Source organism: Notamacropus eugenii, chromosome 2 (genome assembly GCF_028372415.1).
Source record: "Notamacropus eugenii isolate mMacEug1 chromosome 2, mMacEug1.pri_v2, whole genome shotgun sequence".
NCBI lineage: Eukaryota > Metazoa > Chordata > Mammalia > Diprotodontia > Macropodidae > Notamacropus > Notamacropus eugenii.
Window position 1 is genome coordinate 374492711 of NC_092873.1, and position 18950 is coordinate 374511660.

At 39.5% G+C, this 18950-nt stretch overlaps 1 protein-coding gene and 1 long non-coding RNA gene across 15 annotated transcripts in view; one reads left to right on the top strand and one right to left on the bottom strand.

Annotated features, from left to right (window-relative positions):
- Window positions 1-12147, bottom strand: part of BCAS3 (BCAS3 microtubule associated cell migration factor) — an 803928-nt gene extending 791781 nt beyond the window's left edge. For 10 of the 14 annotated variants that reach the window (XM_072637728.1, XM_072637734.1, XM_072637735.1 and 7 more), the window contains exons 1-3: window positions 12036-12147; window positions 8735-8822; window positions 3735-3789 (exon numbers count right to left, since the gene is read on the bottom strand). In XM_072637728.1, the coding sequence (XP_072493829.1) occupies window positions 3735-3789; window positions 8735-8805 (126 nt within the window). In that variant the 5' untranslated portion in view covers window positions 8806-8822; window positions 12036-12147. Of the gene's footprint in view, window positions 1-3734; window positions 3790-8734; window positions 8823-12035 lie in introns of those variants that run through there. The other 4 variants (XM_072637741.1, XM_072637740.1, XM_072637727.1 and 1 more) reach the window with 3 other exon arrangements.
- A 69-nt stretch (window positions 12148-12216) lies between these two features.
- LOC140522389 (uncharacterized) lies at window positions 12217-13683 on the top strand. The gene is made up of 2 exons (XR_011973325.1): window positions 12217-12383; window positions 13494-13683. It is a non-coding gene; the product is annotated as an uncharacterized lncRNA (long non-coding RNA).
- Window positions 13684-18950: the final 5267 nt, after the last annotated feature.

An 18950-nucleotide genomic window follows, 5' to 3' on the forward strand; every position in this document is an offset into this window, starting at 1 on the left:
AAGCTGCATTATATGATTGTGATGGAATGCTATTATATTGTAAGAAACAATGAGCAGAAAAAACTGGGAAACTTGAACTGCCTGATGCGAGGTGAAGTGAGCAGAAGCATCATAACACTGTGCACAGTCACGCAACATTCTAAGGACGATCAACTGTGAAAGATTCAGCTACTCTGAGCGAGACCAGGACTCAAGGCAATTCCAAAGGACTCATGATGAAAAATGCTGTCCACCCTCCAGAAAGAAAATTGATTGAATGAATTACTGAGTGTAAATTACTGAGTGTAAAATTATTGAGTCTAAATGCAAGTATAATTTTTTCACTTTATTTTTCTTGCCCTTTTTCTCTTTTTTTTTGGTAACATGGCTAATGTGGAAATATATTTTGCATGATTTCATATGTATAATTAGTATGATATCACCTGCCTTCTCAATGAGTAGGGGAGGAAGGGAGGGAGAGGATATAGAATTCAAATTTTAAAAAAAAGAATATTAAAAACAAATTTTTGAAAATGCTCTTAAAAAGTAATAAAATTCTATATGACACAATACTTCCTTTCTTCTGCTTCTAGGAATACATAGTTACCTTAAAATCTCAGCTCATCAGTTCAAACGCTACCTCCTCTCTGAAACAGTTTTTAATGTCCCCAGTTGTTAGTGTTCTCTACCTGAAACTCCAAGAAATTATTTTGCATTCACTCTGTATAAATTGTGTCTACTTATCTGTGTCCTTGTGGTTTTCTCCCAATAGAACATATGCTCTCTGAGGGCAGAAACTGTTTCTTTCTTTTTACTTTGTAGCCACAGCACAATAACTAGCACATAGTAGGAACTTAATGTTTATTGAACTGAAATGAATTTAGTCTTTTATTTTTACATTTCCAAGTCAAGTAACAGTACATCATATGTTACAACCTAATTACATTTCCATTGCCATTTGGATTACCTCAAATTCTGATTCTTCTCAGATCATGCTAGTTCATGATTTGTAGCCACATTTACAAGACCTTGAGAAGCTTTGTATTTAAAAGATAGGCTTTCTTTGTGGGAAAGAACAGACAGAAATAACAAAAGCACTGCACAATTTCCCAAATTCCCCAAAAATACAATCCAGTGCCCCTCTCTCCTATTTTACATCTACCTCCAGGGTCTATGCAAGATATATGAATTGACAGCATAACATTGAATGAGCTGTCCATCAAACCACATACCAAAATACATATATATGTGTATGTATGTGTGTATGTGTATATGTATGTATATGTATGTATACACACACACATACATACATACATACATACATATTCATCTACTGCTTTTCCAGACATTGCAAAGCCTATCACTTTTGACTTTCAAGATTCTTGTTGAGGACACCTATGGGCACATCAACTCTAAATTCTACCACCTAATTCTAGTTTCTCTAGAAATTGTTTGTCCTCCTTTCTACCGCCCTTATGAGTTTGATTACTCACGTAATTCCTCTGCTCTAACCAAATGAATCTTATTGTTACCCCAAATACACAATTTGGTAATTTCTGTTTCTAATGTCAAACTAATTTTCCCTTTTATATACCTTTGTCCCAATTTGTTTCCCATTTCTCCTTCAAAAATCACTTATCTTTCCACCAGAATCTACCTGTCCTCTCTCAGCATCTCCTTTTCTGTTATTGTCACCATCACTCAGTCTCAAAAACTTTTAGTCAACTTTATCTCTTCTGTCTCCCTCACCTCCCAGTATGAACAATAAATTTCCAATGATTCTACCTCTACATTCACTTTCCTATCCTGTGACTCCCACTTTCCACTCCTACTATAAACACCATAGTTCAAACCTAGATTACATCTTGTCTAGGTTATTTTCATAACTTCCTAATACTATTCCCTATCTCCTGTCTCTTTCACTTCCTGCCCTCAACTTACATAGAATCTAATAAGGGAGAGGAGGCAGGCAATAAGACAAAATAAAGAATAACTTTTATCCTCCTTGTCATTTCGTCACTGAAGAGAAATTTCCTCTGATACTGTTTTAACAACCAATAATTATATGGCACTTACTGGAGCTTGATCAAGGCATTATGTAACTATATACTATTTTTTTTTTGTATACACCATGAATTTATCAGTATGAGGCCTTCTCATTTTAGAAATTCCATCTACTAATTCAAATCAACAATTCATATATGTAACTTGTCTTGGAGGGAGATTAAGTGACTTAACCTTAGTCACACAGCTAGTATGCAATTTATTCTATGACATTTTGCAATTATTCACTTAGAGCTTGCTAATTTTCTTCAGTTATTTTATGTACTTAGTCTCCTCAACTAGACTGTTAGCTTTTGTTGTTGTAATATAGAACTACTTTTCACAGTGTCTATTACCTATAAGTAGCATATACTTAATTAAGGTTACTAACAATGAAAAAGGAATGAGGTACATTTCCTGACATATAAGTGCTGTTTCCACTTCATTCTTACTCTTCTTTATTATCTTCCACTGGTACTTTCCTTTGTATGATGACTGTGGTTTATTCAAAGCAATCATAAACTATGTTTTAGGACTGTTTAAAAGTCCCTCAAAGTTGGTGTGGCACCAATGGTCTTTTTCAACAACAGGGTTCATGATAGCAAAGGCACAGGAGAAAAAAAGTCACTGTCATGAAGCCTCCGTAAATTCAGTAGTTCTACTACAGAGATAATCCTAGTATATATTCTAGATCATTCTAGGGTCAAGTGGCATAGTGAACAGAGAGCCATGCCTGGAGTTCAAATCTGTTCTCAGACATGCACTAGTTATGTGACCCTGGGAAAGTCCCTTAATCAGCATTTGCCTCAGTTTTCCCATTTGTAAAACTGGGCTTAATAATAACACCTATCTCTCATGGTTACGGTGAGGATCAAATAAGATAATAATCATAAAGTGCTCAGCATAATGCCTGGTACATAGTAAGCACCATATAGATGTTAGCTAGCAGCATGGCACTTTTATTCTTTCCTCTGCATAAGAAGGACAAATCCCAAGAGTACTAGCTCTCCAGGGGACTGTCAGGTAGAAATGATAACAGGAAGTGTAACAACAAAGTGGAAACAGAACTTAAATATCCAGGAAATCCTAACCATTTTACTACTGATGAGACCTCATATTTTGCAAAGAATATTCTAAAAGCATTCCAACCTCTATTACTTCTACTGGAAAAAAACAAGTCGTATATAAAAGCCTACCTAGCAAGAAGAGGAAAAAAAACAATTGCGGTAATTAGGCTTTCATATGTATAGCTTTAAAACACTATTCAACAAGAAAATAGCTGCAGTTTTGTGTTTAAGTCTGATTTCCAGTTCACCAAATTCCCAACAAATTACCCATCAGATTCTACAAACACAGAACATAGAGGTAGGGAAAGAAAAAACTATGGGAGTGGAAATGGGAAATAAGATCCAATGCCAGAACTCTCATTTTCCCAGCCCAACTAACCCCTAAATCAGAGTCGTTCCAGGAGTCAGCAAGCCCTTAAATCACTCCACTGGGCTCTTCCATACCAACAAAAGCCAAAGAACAAAACCCTCCTCTCAAGACAGGGCAAGCTCTGCACAGTCACAACTAGATTCTTTCAAATGAAACTCTGGAAGGGAAAAGAACAAAAGCCTATTGGAACATGGGCTAAGGTAATTGAAGCAAAATGTTTCCCATCTATGTGAGGCAAAATCAAAATATTTCCAGAGTCACACAGAGTCACTTACCTGTGGCACAACATCCTGAAGGAAAGTTACAACGCTCTCCATATAAGACTGCTCCCTGTGGGAGAAAAAGAATAAAATGGAGAAAAAAATCACCATGGAAGTTTAAGATAATAAAGAACAGTATAAATAATGGGAAAAGATCAGTTTACAAGTTCTGAGTGAGCCTTCTTTCTGAATGAACAGAGGAAGAGTCAAACTTTCAACACACAGTTTTCTTCAATTATCCAGTTGGGGCAGTCTCATTTTTCTAGTATCATAAGCCTCTCTGATAACCTAAAATGCTTGAATGCAACTGAGTCTGGAACTTTAAAAAATGTTTTTATTAGAAAATAAAATTTAACAACAAAGAAAAAAACCAATATGAACATATATTTAGAATTGTTTCCTGGCATATTTATGGCCTCCTCTTGATAAAAGTCATTTTTCTCATACCTGCAGATCCTGTTTAAAAGGATGACTGATGGAAGAGGAACTCAGTATTGATGAAAGCTCTAATGATTTACTTAAGTAATGAGTTTACCTCTGAGTCAGGATAAGACAATGCCCCAGTTAAGCCTAAAACAAATGATGCTGATAACTACCTACTAAGTGTTCTGCCCTCCAAATTTGAAACAGTATTTTGTTGCAGGTGCAGTGTCAAGATGTAAAACTACAGTCATTAAGGCCCATGGCTCTGTGGTAAAGTTAAAAGGTTAGAAAGCTTTGTCTAAACAGAGATACAAAGTAACACATGTAACTTGCCAATGACACTTAAAATGGAAAGGATATGGATTATCAGTAGTCAGAGAAAGCAGGCAATACAAATTTTTTATTAAAAGATAAGTAATCCTAAATATTAAAAATCATTCAAAGACCTAAAAGTGCTGGCTATAGGCAGAAATAATCAAAGAAAATGACCAAAGTTGTTATTAATTGTACATAAAACAGTTATATTTCTTTCCAGAATTATGATACCCATCAACTGATTTCCTTAATTTGCTTCTCTTTGTACAATAATAAAAAAAATTACAAGAACTAAAATTATCCAACTAATTTACCAACATTAAGGAGCAAAAGAGTATTTCATTAATATCTATCACAAGCATGAAGGAAGGAAGTATGCATAAACGGGAAAGCATAGACTGAAATAGTAAGAATGGAAAGACTCAGCTACAGTAAAAATCAACAAAGAGGTTAACATTTTCTTGAGTAAGAATAAAAGGGGACTTTGTGTTTTCTAAATAAAACAATGTTTTTATTTTCACTTTGGGTAAGTTTATAAGAGTACTGATTTTAGAACTGGAAGAGATTGTACACATCTAGTCCAACTTCCATTCTTTTACAGAGGAAAAAACTGAGGTCTAGAAAGGGGAACTTGCCCAAAGTCACACTAAGTAGTAGAATCTAATGAGGTAATGGACGGAATAAAAGTTACCCATGTTTTAAAGCAGTATCAGCTGTCAGTTCTTTCCACAAGTATTTATTAAATGTTCATTGTGTGCCAAGCATAGTATGGAGCATTAGGGAAAAAAATAGTCCTGCCCTCAAGTCTACATTTATTTGGGGTAAAATAGCATGAATGCAGACAAGTAAACACAAATATATACAATATAAATATGAAGTAATTTTTGGGGAGAGGGAGGGAGAGAGGAAAAAGAAGAATCAGGATAGAAGATGGTACTTTACGGGTTAAGCCTTGAAAGAAGCAAGAGAAAGTGCACATCAGTTTATTAAAAGGAAAAGAGACAAGAAACAAAATGTCACATCTGAGAAGAGCAAATAGGAGAATGTGATTGGGCTGTAGCCTAAGGAAGGGTAATAAGCCAGGAAAAGTAGGTTAGAGCTAGATTATAAAGGCTGTAAATAACAAAATGGGGAGATGGTATTTTTTCTAGAAGCAAATGGGAGTCATCAAAGTTTCTTGAGCAAAGGAGTGATATAGTTAGACCTATAATAAAAGTTATAAGAATACCGATTTGGCAGCTATTTGGAAGATAGATTAGATGGGAGAAACTGGAGGGACAGAGACCAGTTAGGATAGAGCTGCAACAATCTGGAGAAGAGTTAAGGAAGATCTAAACTAAAGTAATGGCTGTGTGAGTGGACAGAAGGGTATAGACATATTGTAAGAGTGACATATATTATAGAGGTAGAATCAAAAAGATTTGACAACTATATGGGTAGTGGGAGAGAGGCAAGAGTCAAGGAGAAGACCCAGGTTGTGAAAGATAATATGTAGCTTCCTTAACAGAGACAGGGAACACAAAAAGAAGGGAGGATATAAGGGAGATGGAGGGAAGTAATAAGATCTGTTTTAGCCATGAGATAACAATGCCCACAGGCCATTCAACTGGAAATGTCTAGTGGCCAGTTGGTCATGAAAAACTGGGCCTTTGGAGAAAGGCTAAGGCTGAATATACAGAACAGTCAATGGCATAGATAATATTTGATCCCTTTGGGAAGCATGATGAGATCTTCAAGAAAGAGAATAGAGAGAGAAAAAATCCAAGAACAGTAATACTGGACTACACCTAAACATGATTAAGAATTGGCAAGGCAATAGTGATAGGACAGGGGGATTCAGGGGTATAGGACAGCATATATAGTTCAACTGGTAAGTTAAACAGAGTTAAGACTGGGAAGAGAAAAAAGTGAAGTCTGAGCCAATGTAACAAACAATCTGGAAAAACACTGGAGTATGATGGATTTCAAGGTAGCCTTGAGAACAAAGAAGAGATTTGGGAAGAATGAAGTACAGGAAGTTCATGGTTAGAGGATATTCAGATATCTAGATCTTTGCCCCAAGATGGCTTTTCTCAAGGAGTTAGGAGACTATGAGCGAGAAATAGCAAGTAGGCAAGTATAGCAGAGTCATAGAGAGTATGGAGGGAAGTAATGTATAGGATGCCTGAAAAGTAGAAAGGGCCCAGGATATGAAGTTTTCAAATGCTACACAAAGGATCTTATATTGGATCACTAAGATGATTGGCAACCTTTTATTGAGTAGGAAATTGATGTGGTCAGAGCCACAGTTTAGAAAATTCACTTTGCGGTTGTGTGGAAGACGGATTGGAATGAGAAGAGCCTTACAGCAGAAAGACCAATAAAAAAGCTATTGCAACAATCCAGGTAAGAGGGGATGAGGGTCTGTACTAGGATGGCATTTGTTTGAGTGGAAAGAAGGGGATATATTCAACAAATATTTCAAAGCAATGACAAGATCTAGCAAATGTCTAGATGTGTAGGATAAGAAAGAGTGAGGAGTGAAAGACGACATCAAGGTTTCGAGCCTGGGAAACTTGAAAGGATGGTGTTGCTCTTAAAAGTAATAGGAAAGTGGTACATGATCATAATCATGATGGAATCCTGTTATGATATAAGAAATGATGAGCAGGACAATTTCAGAAAAATCTGGGAAGACTTATATGAACTGATGCAAAGTGAAATGAGCAGAACCAGGAGAATACTTTACACAGTAATAGTAACATTATAAAGATGATCAACTGTGAAAGACTTGGCTACTCTAATCAATACAATGATCCAAGACAATTCTGAAGGACTTATGATGAAAAATGCTATCCACCTCCAGAAAAAGAACTGATGGAGTCTGAGTGCACAATGAAGCATTTTTTTCACTTTTCTTATTTTTCCCTATTTTTTTGTGACATGGCTAGTATAGAAATATGTTTTACATGATTTCACATGTATAATTGATATCACATTTCTTGCTTTCTTGATGGGTGAGGGAGAATTTCAAATTCAATTGATTTTAAATGAATGTTCAAAATTAATAATAAATTTGTTATACAGAATATAGAAAGGTTGAAATGAGGAAAAGTTTTGGGAGAAAGATAAAGATTTTCTTTCAGAAATGTTGAGTTTGAGATGCCTATAGGATACCTAGTTCAAAATGTCCAAAACTACCAGAGCTTAGAAAAGTGTAGGGATGGATATGTAAATCTAGGAATCATTTGCCAAAAGATGATAATTAAACCCATGTGAGATCAAGAGATCACCAGGTATTGAGGAAAAAAGAAAACAGGAACCCTGGACAGAGACTTGGAGAAAGTGGTAGTTCCTGGACATAATAGAGGTAAAGATCCAGCAAAAGAAAATGAGAGAAACCCAAAAGAAAGAGAAACAAAAGAGAACAGTATCATGAGAAAATATTCAAGAGGAGAAGGTAGTCAAGAATGTCAAATGCTGCAAAGAGATCAAGATGAATGAAGACTTAAAAAAAAAGCCATTAAATTTGGCAAATAAGAGATCACTGGTAACTTTGAAGAGAGCAGTTTCACTTAAATGATTAGGTTGGAAAGTAGACTACATAATGCTTATAAGTTAATGAGAGGAAAGGAAAGGCACCTAATAAAGATGGCTTCCTCAAAGAGCTTGAGGAAGAAGGGGTAAAGAAATATAGGATGATATGTAGCCAGCAAGCAAAATAAGAGAAAGTTAGGGTTCTTAAAGACAGGGGAGACATAGATATATTAATAGACAGTAGGGAAGAAGTCAAAAGACAATGAGATATTGATGATTAGAAAAAGTGTAGATTATAGTGACTTCAAGGATATAACTCCATTAGAGCCTTGAAGGAATATATATCAGGGATACAGACAAGAAGGTAAAGAGGAACTCTCGGTAAATGGCCTCAGTTTTCTCAGTAAAATATGAGGTGCTGGGAAAGGGAGTGTTAGAAAGGCTTAAAGAAGAGAAAGTTCCAAGTGGGATAAAGAATTGGTTAGAGAAAAATAAAAAGACTGCCTTATTGAAGTGCTTCAGATGAGAGAAGAGAACAGAAATTTGTAGTGGACCTAATCTATGGCTGAGATAGAATAAATGGTCCTCCATAACTCTTTTTCAAGTGATCTATTTATCAGATAAGGCCAAAATAAAAAGGACCTTCCAAAACTAAGCACTGCCTCTGAAAATGAGAAATCACTTTCATACTGGTCATGGCTAGAGATATAAATGAGTATAAATTTTCTTTAGCCTATCAGTTTATTCTGAAATTTTCTTACGTTACAGCCTGAGGACGAACCACAACTCCCCCAGTACATCGGCTGGGCCTTCGTGGAGATTCTGTCGCCATAACTGCTTTCACAATACCTATTTCCAAAATAGAGGAAAAAAAACAGAATCACTATTTGAAAAAATTTATGCTTATTCACTCAATTCTTGGTACTTTTCAGAACTGCCTGCCTATTTGTGATATTTCTTTAGTGATTACTGTCCAGAGGGAGACTAGGGGAAAAAGTATCTAAATTTTTATTTCATTACAATTAAAACAGCTCATATTTAGATTGAGATTTGGAGTTTATAAAGTGCTTTCCTTTAAAAAAAAACTTGTAAAAACCTTATGTGGCCGAATATTAATATCACCAATTTACATATGAATAAAATGAGGAAAAGAAAAATTTAATGACTTGTCAAGGCTCACTTAGCCAGTGCCAACAGTGAGAATCAAATCCAAGTCTGCTAAGTCATTCAGCACTCTTTTCACTATCCAACACTCCCTTTCTTGTGTTTCATGTAAGCCTTCATTTCAAAAACAATAAACCAACTTCAAATTTTCATAGATTTATTCATTCCTAGGAAGAAAGGGGAAAAAAATGAAATGTAGAGAGGTTTATAGTGAATGCATGAATGTATCCAAATCATCTCTATGAACCAGAGTTCAAAAATTTTCCACACTATTTTCAAAAAAGGAACTTATTAGCAACTCTATGAAACGTATCCTAAGCGGTTTGCTTTGTTTTTCATATAAGAGGCCGGTAGTATAAATTGGACTTGATTTTGTTTTTGTCCATAACAAGTGAACTAAGAACAATCTTCCCACAGGTTAAATCATTTAGTACATATTGCACTGCCAAGGAATGGCAACTGTTACTTCCTAACAGTCACACTGTTAATCTACATGAAAAGGGCTGGTCTGGATCAATTTTATGAAACTAAAGCAGATAAATTAATCTAGGGTCCTAGAACTAGTTCATGTTACCTGTGTGACCCTGGGCAAATCACCTCAGTTCCTTCATCTGTAAAATGGGAATAACAGCACCTTCCAACAACCAGGGTTGCTATGAGGATCAAATACATACAGCACTTTATAGACATTAAAATGCTTACAAATGTTAGATACCATTATTGATGATAGTTTAAAAACTGTATTTCAATGTAACTGGTTTCCTCTATAATTCTAAGCATTTTATTTTATGTATTTAAAAACATTATTTTGAGAAAGGGTTCATAAGCTTCAAAAAAATGACAAAGGGGTCTATCACACACAAAAAAGTTAAGAATTCCTGTATTAAAGAGTATCTGGGCAGGTAGGCAGTGCCACGAATAGAACTCTGGCCCTAGAGTCAGAAGGACCTAGAGTCAAATCTGAATTCAGACATTTATTTAGCTGTGTGACTCTGGACACATCACTTAACCCCCACTGCCTCCCCCCAAAAAAAGGAATGTTGAGTGCCTATTTAGGACTTTGTCATCCTGTGGAGAACATGGACATACTCAGAAGTGGGGGTGGGGGTGGGGGGGTGGGCATACAAGTAGAGAATACTCTCAGTTATCCAGTAAGGCATACTCAGCTATTGGAGATGATGCGGTTGGTGCTATTTTGGAACTGAGCCACCCTCTGTGCTAAGCCTGTGTTGTAACCATCACACATACTTTGTGACGACCTCCCATCAAAATTCTTAGACATTAAGAGTTTCTGGCCTCACTCATATAGTAACTTTAGAGCCTTAAGCTCAAGCCTTAGAGAAAGGAACCAAGTGAATAGTGCAAGGTTAGGGAACCTGGGGCCTCAGGGCCATATGTGGCCTTCTGAGTTCTGAGTTCAGCCCTTTGATTAAATCCAGACTTCACAGAACAAATCCACTTAACAAAGGGACTCAGTCAAAAGGCCATTCCCAAGGGCCTAGGAGGCCACATGTGGCCTCAGGCAGCAGATTCCCCACCCTGGGACCAGAGGGTACAAGTCCCTGAACCCTACAATTCTGGTGGAGTGGGAAAAATTTCTAGGACTAGGATCTATCACATGGCCTTGGGCCTATAGAAACAGCAAGAGACAGGCATGACATGGCAGAAGGGGAAAGAAACCTCAACCTTGCCCTCCACTGATAAAATGAGTTATTGAGATGGTAGAGGTTCATGGAAATGAGGACTGCTTCTATAACAAAACCAAGTTCAATCCCTTTGGAGGGGAATCCAAGCTTTGAAAGTAAAATCATAAGGCTGGAGGCCTGATAAGAAGGGAAGGAGTAAGTTCTCTTGCAAACTCAAATTATTTTCCCTTCAGAAGTACAAACATTCACAATAATACTATCAATCTGGAGCCTATCAATGGGTTTCTTCTTCAAAGGAAGATACAGATTCAAATAAAGGCTTGTCTCCACTAAGTTAATCAGGGAACTCCTCTGATCAGCCCCTCACAAAGGAAAGAAGACAAGACTTGTTTTAAGACAAGTAAATACAACTTCATTCAAGCAAACTTTTCTCCCAGTGGTCCCATCTGCGACAGGCAGAAAGGCTGGAAGAAGAACCTCTCTCCCCAAGCTTCCAGGTGACAACTCTAACCTCTGAGCCCTCCAGGCCACTTCTTAACTTCGGAACCAAATGGGAACTTGGGAATGCCTCAAATGAATCAGGAGAGCATGAACCTGATTGAGGGGGGGAATGGAGGAAGTAGGGGGGAGGGGCAGGGCCAAAGGTAAAGAAAGCTGCCCACTGGGAGAACAGCACAACACCAAGCAGGAGGTCTCTTTACAAGGACCCTAAATCTGGAACTGAAAGAGGGAGCCCCCAAGATCGTGCATTCGGAGCAATGGGGGAGGGAATCTGTCAGCTGAGCCTGGAGAGAACAATAAAGTGGGGTCATTCGCGGCCGGGGGGAAGCACCCCTTCCTCCTGCAACAAAAGCGACCCCCTCCTCAAGTAACCCCACTCCACCCCTGTCAGAGATTACAAGCGGGAGAGAGGGGGCCTCCGCTTTCCTAGGAGAAGGGCTGTGGTCCTCTCGGGCTCCGGGGTCCTCCCTCCCGGGCCCCAGCCCGGGGGTACCCCAATGCTACCTAGGGGTGGGGCAGGTCCTCGGCCTCCGACTCGCTAGTTCCGGGGGCCCTTTCCCAGCCTAGACCATAGTGTCTGCGGCCACGGCTACCCCTCCCTACCGCCGGGCATAACCTCCCACCACTAACCTGACACCCACAGCCCAGCGCGCGCCCGGCCCCCCTCCGCGCTCCGCGGCCCGCCCCGGAAGCCCTCCCGCCCCCCAGCCCTTCAGTCTCCGCAGCCCTTCATCTCCCGCTGCCCCCTCACCGGCTGTCCCGCCGGTTACCGGGCTCTCCAGCAGCCTTGCTCACTGTTTAGAGTCCCCCTTCGATGAGTGACAGTCTGTGCCTCCTACCTACGCCACGGCGGAACTCGCCGACTGGCCAATCCCAGGGGCGTTTCAGCCACAAGCGGGCACCGCCCCCGGGAGCCGGCGGAGCCAATCGACAATGAGCAAAGTCTTAGCCAATCGGAAGCGGCTGGGAGGAAAACACCACAGGGGGTAAGTTCGACTCAGATTCGGTGGTGAAAACCACCAGGACCAGGACAACGGTGAATAAGCTCGTTTTACCAGAAGGCTCTGACTCTGTGGCCTTGGAAAGAAATCCACCTGCGGTAAGGTCCCTTTGACGTCCCTTCTCCCTACCTGAATCTGTGAGAATGGATGTGTGTGTGCGCGCGCGCGTGTCTGTGTGTGCGCGCGCGTGTGTCGTGTGTGTGTGTGTGTGTGTGTGTGTGTGTGTGTGTGTGTGTGTGTGTGTGTGTTTACATCGAATTATGGCGACAGCTGATTCGAAACTCAGAGCACGTGGACATGGCATCTGCCAGTCATGGATATTGGCCATTCATCAGCGCCAAACCCGCCCTTATGCCCCGCCTCCTTTTGCCGTGTTTACCTTCCGGCTGCGGCGTGCCTGTCTCTGCCAGGGGAGGTTACTGAGGTGCTGGCGGGAACGAGCCTTTCTCCACGCGCGCTGAGGACCTCCTGGGGAGGAGCGGAGACTGCGGAGCTGGGAGCGGGACCAGGATGTGAGCTACATTGCGGAGCAGGTTCCACCACCCCCATTTGGGGTGGGAGGGGAGTCCACCTCCACTCCCACTGCACCCCCTTCTTTAACAATGAGGCCTTTTCTGGTTCTTTTGCAAGTGCTGCTACAAAGTAACTCTTGTGCAGCCTGAGGCAGTTACTGAAACACCTGAGAAGCAGCAGAACTTGACATTCGTTCATTCAATAAGCGTTTATTAAACACCTGTTATTAAGTAGCATTTATATAGCACTTTAAGGTTTGCAAAATGTTTTAGAAACATTATCCCATTTTATTCTTACCTGGGAGTTAGGTTCTATTATTAACCCTATTTTACAGTTAAGGAAACTGAAACTGTTCGAAGTCCCATGACTTGCCCAGGGTTGCCCAGTTAATAAGTGTCTGAGTTTGGATTTGAACTCAGGGCTTCCTGACTCCAGACCGTGCATCTATGTTCCAGGCTTTGTGTTAGACTGTGGGGTGGTACAAAACCAAAACTGGACTGGCCCCTTGCCTTTATAGAGCTCATATTCTTCTGTTGGAGCACTGGGAGGAATCTCATTAAATAGAGATAAAGTTACTGGTCCTTCATTTTTGGAAGAGGATCAGTTATATTACAGAGTGATGTCTTGACTTTTGGGTGAATTAGATTTAATGAGGCAGAGTTGCACAAAGTTGTCAGCCTCATTCTCTCTTCTAGAGCCATTGAAGTCCAGTGGCAAGACAGAAGTCTAGATGACTAGTGATGGCCCGGGATGCAGTTGATGACCTTGAAGTCTTTGATGTCTGACTAAGCTCTAAGCACTCCACTGCACCTTCTTCAGCTGCCTTCATTGCCACTGGAATAAATTGTTCTCATCCACCCATTTCCAGTGGGTGAAGTCTTCACATACTTGGGGTATTCCTAAGTCACCGATGGGTTTGAAGCCTGTCAGTTATCCTAAGGTGGTTTAGTCCCTCTGCCAGATGGTTTTAACAGAATGTGGCAGATGTTCAAGTTATAGTTTCTTAGAGCCACAGAGACAAAGTAAATATTAGGCAATTGGTGGAAAGGGTCCTAGCCTCCAAGACTTGATGTGGAAGATAGAGTTTGAGGGGAGGAAACCTTGAGTATATAGAATCTAAGAGAAGAAGGTAAGGAGGGCTGCATTCCAGATGTGAGATAAAACCTGTACAAAGGCACTGAAACCAAGATGCAGACTATCAGATACAGAGACAATAATTGCATTGTAGATGTGGATCAATCAATGAAAGTTGTGACTATTAGGAGTTGCCCTGGGTCTTAAAATGTCTTATATCTAGTTTTGCACTTCAAAAACCAGATGAAAACTTAGCTTCCTCAGTGAACCTTACCTAATTCATCATATAATACAGATGGAAAGGCACTTTAGAGATCATGTGTTCCTGACTCTCCCCTTCCATTTTATAGGGAAAGGGGCAGCTCAAAAGCGGGCATCAACTTGTTTGGTATCACACAGGTCTTAAGTTGCACCCAGAATTCAGACAATCCTCCAACTCCAACGTTCAGCTCCCTACATTGCCTCCTGTCCAGGAGACATTCTCACCAATCAGTCATTTAATCAACATTGTTAAATACCTGCTGTGTTCCAAGTACTGTGCTAAGCTTAATTCTAGTGCCTTCTCTTTATTGATTGTTTCCAGTTTATTCTTTCTGTATCTTGTTTGTACATAGCTGTTTTCATATTGCTCCCACCATTAGATTGAGCTTGAAAGCAGGAACTGTTCTGCTTTTCTTTGTATCCTCAGTACTTAGCACAGTGCCTGATATGTAATAGGTACTTAATAAATGATTGACGGGCTGATTGTGGCCCTCTGAGGTTACTAAGACAAAAATGAGACAGTCCCTACTCTAAAATAGCTTCCATTCTAATGGGAGAAAACAGTATACATATGTACAAGTGAATATTAAATAAATACAAGGGGTTGAGGGAAAGTTTTCACTAGAAATGAGGACAAACTTTGTAGAAGAAAATGTTTGATCAAACTGAGTCTTGAAGAAAGTTAAAAAAAAAACAACTACCTACCTGGGTAGAAGTGTGATATGAATGACTGTAATCCATATAGAACAAAATTGGAGAGGTGGTTGTTGTTTGTCCTTCAGTTTTGAAGAGCACCATGATATCAGGGAGGTGATGCCATGATATGCAAGAAGGGGTACTGTGCAAAGTAGCTAGCCTCACTTTCTCCTCTGGAGCCATCTGGGTCCAGTGACAAGATATAGATCTGGAGATAGAGATAGATTTCCCTGCTGGCATCATGGAGCATTAGCTAGATAGCATTCCTGTATGATCATACCTGGAGTCAGACTCAGAATAATACCAGTTAACAGTCCCATAAGGTCTTAAATAGCAAGTTCCAACAATTAGAGCTTCAGGTAGGTTCCACTCTCAAGGATCACATATCCTGGAAAATAAGTATTGATTATAATTTCACATTGACGACAGTAAAATTCATCACAGAAAAACCACAACTTTATATAATTCATGTTAAGTAGATGTGAAGTGTTGATGTGAAGTAGGTTTTTTTTCATTCCTAAGTTCAACATTATACAATTGATTTTGCTTTACAGTGCTTAATAACAACAAAAGACTTGGGATGTGTAAATATAATAATCCCAAATTGTATACAGAGAACACATTTTATTAAATATTGTCTGTAGTAAAGCTGGTTCAGTTATTAAGGATGTTCAAATAGACATAAACAGACTACAGCTTTCAGAATCCCTTTAAACAATGGAAATGTCTTTAAGGTAACTCATAAGTAGTTTGCATGCACTTCTATCCATGTTCTAATCCTAAATCCTAAAATAAGTCCTTACAAAAATAAGTAAAATCATATTTCCTATTAAGGTAACATAAGATAGCTCATAAGTTTCTACTCATTAACATAACTGCCTATACTGAAATCTGTTCCTTAAAACAAAAACAAAAGAGATTCCTGACTTTAACCTCACAACTTAATAGATTTACATCTGTGTTTCACAAACTTGTTTACCTTTGTCTAATAACCAGAAAGTTAGTTTGAATGAACCATAGAATAAGGAAAGAGTAGTAGCATATGAGGCTAAAAATGTAGGCAAGAAGGGTTTTAAAAGCCAAACAGATTATAGTTTTTTGTCATAAAAATAGAAGGCTACTGCAGTATAAGAAGAGAAGTGGCAGGGAAGACCTGTACATAAAAAATCGCTTTAGCAGCATTGAATATGGATTAAAAAAGAGAGATTAGTAGAGGTTGAGTGCCTAAACTAAGCTGAATGAGTAATGAGCGTTCATATGTGAGGGATATAATAGGGACAGAAATGACAAGATTTGGAAACTGATTGGATTTGTGAGTTTAGGGAGAGTTAAGGAGTAGAACTTAACTAACCTTTCTGACTGAAAAGGATGATGATGCCTAGATAGAAAAAGGGTGTTTAAAAAATGAGTAAGGTTTTAGGAGGGAAATAATTAGTTCTATTTTGAACATGTTGATTTTGAAATGTCTAAGGGACATCTAGTGTGAAATGATAGGCAGTTAGTGATGGAGGACTGCAGCTGTAGAAAGAATGAATATACAGGGTATTCCAAGAGTCCTAGTGAAGCTAAACTATCAAAGTTCAAGTTGTTTAGCTTTACTAGCCTACCACTGCACTAAGACTTTTTGGACACTATAAATCTGAGAGTCATCTGCACAGAGATGGAAATTGATGAAGTCAACAATGAAAGGATGTAAAGAAAGGGGAGGGCTCAGGCCAGACTTTTGGGGTGAAAGGGCATGATACAGATAATTTTTGTAATTAGAGGGCCTGATATGATGATTTACAAATTGAGAAGAACTTAGGAGGAACCCAAAGAGGGAAGGGATTGCAAATAGTCAAATGTTTAAAATAGATCTAGAAGGATAAAGACTGAACAAAGTAATTAAATTTGGCAATTAAGAGGTCATTCAAAATCACACAGTTACAGTTGAAAGATGAAGTCTGAAGCCAGGTTGCCATGGGTTGAAACATGATCCAGAGGAATAAGTTTAGACAGATTTTTTTGAGAGAGAGAGAAAGGGAAAGACAGCTTGAGGATTCATTAGGGTCTAAGGAAGATTCTTTTTAAACATAAGGAAGACTTGGGCATACTTGAATACATTGTTGAATCAAGTCAACAAGCATTTAATAAGCACTTACTCTGTGCCAGTGTGTTCTGAGGGGGAAAGAGGGAGGAGGGGTACCAAGCCAAAGACGGGCCAGTGCCTTGCCTCACATTCTGTTTGGGCGGAGGGAGAGACAGCAAGTACTCAGATGAGTCATTACTTGTTGTTGTTGTTCAATCATGTCCCCATTTGGGGTTTTGTTGGCAAAGATACTGGAGTGGTTTGCCATTTCCTTCTCCAGCTTCAAGGCAGGTAGGTGATACAGTGAAGTCAAGAAGACTTATCTTCCTAAGTTCAAATCTGGCCTCAGACAGTTCCTAGCTATGTGACCCTCAGCAAGTCACTTAACCCTATTTGCCTCAGTTTCCCTATCTGTAAAATGAACGAGAGAAAGAAATGGCAAAGCACGCCAGTATCTTTGCTAGCAAAACCCCAAATGGGGTATTGTGGGGTCAGACACGACTGGCTAACAAGATGATTTCAGGTGGGTCACTCTATCCACTTCAATACCAATGTGGCCCATAAAGTCAAAGTAAATATAAGATAATTGGTGGGGAGGGTACTAACCATTCAAGCTATAGAAGATAGGGTTTTAGGACCTTCAAGAAAAATAGGGAGTCTAAAGAGAGAAGATAAGGAGGGCCTGCATTCCAGGCATAGAGTACAGTTGATGGGGTGAAATTTAAGTTTTGAGAGAGAGACTGAAATATTCTAAGGTGTCAGTTGCCTGAAAAAAATAGAAGGAAATGAGATGAAGGGATGTTGGTGTGGAGAAGGACCTCATCAGATATCGAGATAAAAGAGGGGCCATTTGGGGGAAGATGACTAGGAGTTTTCAGATGAAGAAGACTTCAGTTTCCTTTATAACACTGGTGTGGCAAATTTGAGTGGAAAGAAGAGGAGGTCTAGAATTGCCTCTAAGAGGAGAGAGATGAGGTCCCACTGGTGATTAATTGTGATCCTATTAACTAACACTTGAAATTGTAGATTAGCTGTTTAAGAGGTAAGGTATAGTAAACTCCCCCCACAGATAAAGAGATCTTGTTATCTCACCCTGCCCCCCCCTCCACCTCATCCACCTAGTATTAACCCCTTTCAAGCACTCTTTATGTTCTAGGAGTTTATGGAAAATTATGTCAAATTTTGGTTGCCTGGAGAAGTTCATCAATATTATACATCAGTTTCATGATGGCATGTTTTCCCGGGTTCTGGATAATGGACAAAGCTTTTGTGCCTTCCTAGTCACCAATGGAACGAAACAGGGCTGTGTGCTTGCTTCCATACTTTTTAAGCACGATGTTTTCAGTCATGTTGACAAATGCTTTCAGTGAGAATGAATACGGCATCAAGGTCAACTCTACCATACTGGTGGTAAGTTCTTCAATTTGAAAAGGTTACAAGCCAAGACCAAAGTGGAGGGAGTGTTGGTGTATGATTTTCTGTTTGGAGATGATTGTGCACTCAGTGCAGCCTCTGAAGCTGAGATGCAACAAAGTATGGATCAATTCTCTGCTGCCTGTGCTAATTTTGGTGTAATAATTAACACCAAGAGAACACAGGTGCTCCATCAGCCACCACCACACCATCCATACATGGAACCATCAGTTACAACAAATGGAGAAGTTTTGAATGCTGTGGATAAGTTCACTTACCTTGGTAGTGTACTTTCCAGGGATGTACATGGTGACAATGAGGTTGATGCACACATTGCTAGAGCTAGCTCAGTGTTTGGAAGGCTCTGAGGAAAGGTTTGAGAGAGAAGAGGTATTAAGACTGACTACCAAGCTGAAGGTCTACAGAACTGTTGTGCTGACTTCATTATTATATGCTTGTGAAACATGGACAGTCTACCAGCACCATGCCAGTAAACTGAATTGCTTACACTTGAACTGTCTTAGGAAGATTCTGAGGATCACCTGGCAGCATAAGGTACCAGACACTGAAGTCCTTGCTCGAGCTGAACTGCCAAGTATTCAAACTATGCTTCAGAGAGCACAACTCCATTGGGCTGGCC